Genomic DNA, 4,913 nt, shown 5'->3' on the forward strand with positions numbered 1-4,913 from the left:
GCGGCTGCTCCCCGCGCGAGAGGCCAGGGCGTGACCAAGGGGCTTGACGGGCTGAGTAACCACGGGAAGGGGCGTCCGAGGTAATTCCCCAGATGAGCCAGAAGACGGTGCTGCTGAGGGGTGAGTAGCACCAACCCCGTCACGCCATCTCAGCTCTCCACTGTGCCCACAGAATGGCCGCGCTGGTCCCCATAAAACTGCCTGAACCCCCGTAGCTGGGTCTCCGCGGCTCCTTTCCAGCTCTGAGTGGTGATACATCCATCCACAAACAGCTGCTGGGAGGGGCCCCCAACCCCGGACAGCCCTGGGGCAGGTACCTGCTGACTGCCCAGGTTTGCTGTAGAAAGGGATTGCGGCTGGAAGCAGGGCACCTGCTCTGCGTGCAAAGCAGCCCCCAACCAGATAAGAGCTTTCCTGTGTTTTGCCCCTTCCCCAAGCTCCCCGTGGATCTACGCCCCGTCCCCTCCAGCATCCCCCGACAGGGCAAACCTGCCAGTTCCAACCCCCCTCTCACTCACTCACACCCAGCCTGCCCTGGCTGTCTGCTTATCCCTTCATCGCAGCGCAAAGGGGCCCGTGGTGTTTGGATGCGCCTGGCCAGTTGGCAGCGCTGGGGTGAGCGTGTTCACCTGCACCTGATGGGGTCGCTGTGCCTGAGGGGTTGGAGCACACAGGACCCCGGGGAGGGCTTTTGAACGTGCCAGGTAAGGAGCCTTTACTCCTGTCCCACCCCTTTGTCCATCTCACCCACCTGGGAGTTTAGGGTCCTTTAAGGTAATCCCTTGAGTGCCCAGCAGACCTCAAAGGTACCCCCTTAGCTGTCTAAGTGTCTATGGCTGCTTTTCAAAAGGGCTAGCAGTGTCTACTGAAAACCATGGAGAATCTTCCTCACCTCACCCCACCCCAATGAGAACAATAGAGGATTCCACCGCCCCCCCGTCCCCCTGAGAATACTGCAGGGGTCTTGGACCCCAGCTGAGAACAATGGGAGTTGCTGTGTGCTGAGCTCTTTGGTAAATCTGGACACTCATTTCCACCAAGTGAGCTTCTGAAACTCCAGCCTTGGCTCCTGCTCTATTAGTGACTGTCACGGTGGTTTACTGTGAGTTCGACGCGCCCGTGGGGTCCTGTGTGTGCTGCTCACCCCGATGCAATCTAAGGGCACGGAAAGGAATGTTCCAAGAGGGTGTAATTGACTGATTTCTGTTTTCTCAGTTACTTTTATTGTAAATGAAATAAAACCATAGCAGACCAGTGACAAGCCGGGGATGAAGGTGCCATGTCAATGTGAGTCATTGTCAGTGAGAGGTGCTGAAAGCAAAGATGGGACTCATGATATAGGCACACTACCGGCACTGAGCCATGCAAATACAAAAACTCAACGCTGTTAGAAGAAACTCCACACTTATTTGCTGCGTGGACGTTAGAAGGCAGCAGAGCTGGAAGGTAGGTTTGCTTAGAGACAAGGATGGTCGCACTGTCCCCTCTGAGTAGAAACAGCTGCTCAGTATCAGAAGCTAAACTGTCCTCTGCGGTGATACTTACAAAACACTTGACAACGGCTGGGGAGCTGGTGGGCTGAGACCACTGTCATTTTGCTGACCAGTATTGTCCCTTTGTGTTCCCCTGTCTGTCTGCTGGTTCCCTCCTGTTGTCTCTTGTTGCAGATGGTAGACTCTTTGGGGCCAGACGCAACGGGGTCCTGGTCCATGTCTGGGCTTCTAGGTGCTATCAGAAGAAAGGTAGCTAATAATAATGATAAGAAACAGCAGCAGGATGTGCTGTGGTCTGAACAATTCAGGGAACCCAGAATCATTTGCAACATGAATATCACTGTTACACAGGTGGGGAAAGTGACTCACTTAAGAAAGAGGTCATGGTGTGTCCACGGAAGGGAAAGGAAAGGATCCCACATTTTCTCTCCTTCTCCAGTCTCCTGCTCTGTTGTTGCCACCAGTGGATCTCCCCATGTACCACGGACTTTCATTCTCTTGAATGAAGTAATGTATGGCCTCAGCCTCTGTGGTCTGGGAGCTCTGCTGGAATTCTCCTGACACCTCTTCCAACCTACTTTTCAGTTGTTGCCTCTCCAGGTTGTTGTCTGGAATGGTGAAACCTGCTTTGTACATCTTAGCTGCCTCCCACACTGACTTCTGCTTATAGAAGAGGAAATCCCCCCAGTGAAGGTAGACTGCCTGCTGACACTTCTTGCTGAGGCTGGGCATTTCACTCAGGAGATTGAGATAAATCTCTTCTTGGTAGTGAGGTGTGTTTTCTCCATACATTTCAGCTAAAGCCAGCCTTGAAAACACAGAGGCTGGATCTTTCTGCACAGCCTTTTTGAAGGCCTCAATAGCTGCTGCCAATATTTCTTCTCTTCTGCCTGACTTGGCCTCCTCCAGTTGTTTCTTGTAGCAGACGCCAAGGTCATAGTGAAGGAGATGATAATTGGGGTTCAGAGAGATTGCTTGCTCTAGAACAGAGATTGCTTTTTCTATGATTTCTGGTTGAAAGAACTTGGCTGCATGTCTCAGGACCTCAGGGTCCAGGCTATTCTGAACAACATCTTCTAAGAGGGCTTCGGCTTGCTGTCTATCACACTTCTTAAGGATCTTGGCTAAATACACCTTAGCTTCATAGTTTTGCTGCTGTTCATGGAGAATGGCAACCAACTTCTTTTTGGCTGCTTCCCGATGTACAGGCTTGTGTGAGTGAGTCCATGATGCAAAGACCGCAATTGCCAACCCAGCAAGAAATTCCCCATTTGCTTCATCTTCTCTTAATGCCATTTGGAAACACTTTGTGGCTTCAATGCCATTGCGGAAGCCTGCTGCCAGGAGAGACCAGCCTTTCTGTGCATGTATCTCAGGGATCTGAGCTGCATGTGGAGAGCGGCTCTTCAGGGAGCTGCAGATCTTTCTAACCTTGTCCAGATAAAACTCAACCAAATCATAGTGGGCCAAGTGATAATAGATCCAGGCGTAGTTTCCATAAATGACCAGGACCTGCCGGGGGAAGTTATCTGGATGATCTCTTTGCAGAATCTCTTCGGCTTCTCTAAGGCTTTGCAGAGCGTCTTCATATTGCCCTTGCAGGTGGCAGAGATAAGCCTGCATGGCAAGGAGCGTGGGCTGGTTCTGGTAGTGAGTGTGGGCAATCCTGAGAGCCAGAGTTTGGAGGAGGTGAACTGCATCTACCTTGTCTCTGATTTCAAAGTTCCAGGTGAAGTGGCACTGGAGGGCCTGCAGCTTCTCCTTCAGACGCAGGGTGCTGCAAAGAGAGGGGAAAATGAGACTCCATCTGGGCTGAATGAATTTCCACTACATGCTACAATCATCCCCACCACCATGACAGGGAGCGACACTGCCCCCCACCTCCAGTGAGTACCCCTGCTGCAGGTATCCCCTTCAGCACCCACCAATTGTACCCCCACCCCCACATTCCCTCCCCCTCCCCACTCGGCAGTGTCCTCTTTTTGGGAACCTGAAATATGGTCACCCTGGAACAAGCACCACACTGAACAATAGAACAATCCCCCCCCCCCCGCCTTGTTAGACTCACAGGACTTCCCCCTCTGCCTTGCTAGACACATAGCCGCCCCCCCCCCGCACTCCCTCCAGCTGTCCCTGCGCTCAGGGTGGTGCTGGGGGGGCAGTGGGGTGACGTGGTCTCAGCTCCAGGCTGAGCGTTCACAAGAGCCCCCCGCCCCCCCTTGCAAGCAGCTGGTTCCCCTCCCTGCAGCCTCCCCGGCGCTGTAGCTCCGGGCTCCTGCTGCTGCTGCCTTTTCTCTCTGCAGTTCCTGGGCTGGTCCCATCCCACCCCCCCGGCTGCCCCTTGGCTCCAACTCCCCAGGGATCAGAGTTAATCTCTCCCCCCCCGCAGCCAGGTTTCCTGAGCTGTAGCTCAGGAAAGCTTATGCTCAAATAAATTGGTTCATCTCTAAGGTGCCACAAATCCTCCTTTTCTTTTTGTGAATACAGACGAAGACGGCTGCTACTCTGAAACACAACGGAGAGGGGGGGACAGGGCTGGGGGGGGGGCACTCTCTTACCGACTCCTCCGTTGATGCGGAGCGAAGCCGGAGTGACAGCTGGCCAGAGGGGGAGCTCTCCGTGAAGGTGGAGCGAGGGGAGCTCGCAGGGCGAGGTGCCAACAGTGACCTGCACTAGACCTGAGAGGCACCAGCCTGGAGAGTCAACAGGACGCAGAATTACCCCAGAGTGACCCCGCCCCAGAGCTTTCAAAGCCGGAGATTTACAGCCCCAGAAATGCGCAGAGGGGGGTGGAAAGCTGCCTGACTTTAGCCCTGGCTGGAAATGTCCCCCCCGCCCAGCGACCCCAATGCTCCTACCTCATTGCGATCCGCTGAGTCCCAGCCCGGCCAGGGGAGGTGACGGCTCCTTTCACTGCCCCGGGTTTCTTCCCAAGGTGTGGACGTGCCCGGTTCTGGGAGAGACCCGAGTTCTGCCCGGGCAGGCTGGACTGTGGCCGCCCGGACGATGCTGCCCTTCTTATGCAGGGCGGGTTGCTAGCTGGGGATCTCACTGGTTTGGCTGGGGAGCTGCATTTCCCCGGAAAGCGGCAGTGAGCAGCAGAAAAGGAAACTGAAACTTAACTTTCCCTTCCACTTGTCAGCTTCAGCGTCCCCTCAGCCTGAGTCGCCACCTGCAGCTCCCTGGGTGACATGGGACTAGTTATGGGTGTGTGTGTGTGTGTGTGTGGGGGGGTGTGCACACACGCGCTTGCACACGTACAATCCTGGCCTGGGCTTCCCAGGGCACGGACGGGGTCACTCACCATCACCGCGCCGCGGGCGCTCCCTGCTAGGCCCCCAACCAGCTCCACAGCCCCCTGCCCCGAACCGGTTGCCCGCGTCCCGGCCCCGGCCAGCCCTTCCCCACCACCGGGGGGTG

General features: G+C 55.3%; 1 protein-coding gene across 1 annotated transcript; it reads right to left on the bottom strand.

The window, feature by feature from the left end:
• Positions 1-1,187: 1,187 nt before the first annotated feature.
• LOC311528613 (interferon-induced protein with tetratricopeptide repeats 5-like) lies at positions 1,188-4,596 on the bottom strand. Its single transcript, XM_084643844.1, has 2 exons — positions 4,352-4,596; positions 1,188-3,270 (listed from the first exon to the last, which is right to left on the bottom strand). Exons 1-2 carry the CDS (start codon positions 4,354-4,356, stop codon positions 1,875-1,877), a joined length of 1,401 nt encoding a protein of 466 aa, XP_084499970.1. The 5' UTR covers positions 4,357-4,596; the 3' UTR covers positions 1,188-1,874.
• Between the last annotated feature and the right edge of the window lie 317 nt (positions 4,597-4,913).

This window comes from Lepidochelys olivacea (assembly GCF_965140295.1).
Source record: "Lepidochelys olivacea isolate rLepOli2 genome assembly, chromosome: 1".
Taxonomy (NCBI): Eukaryota; Metazoa; Chordata; order Testudines; family Cheloniidae; genus Lepidochelys; species Lepidochelys olivacea.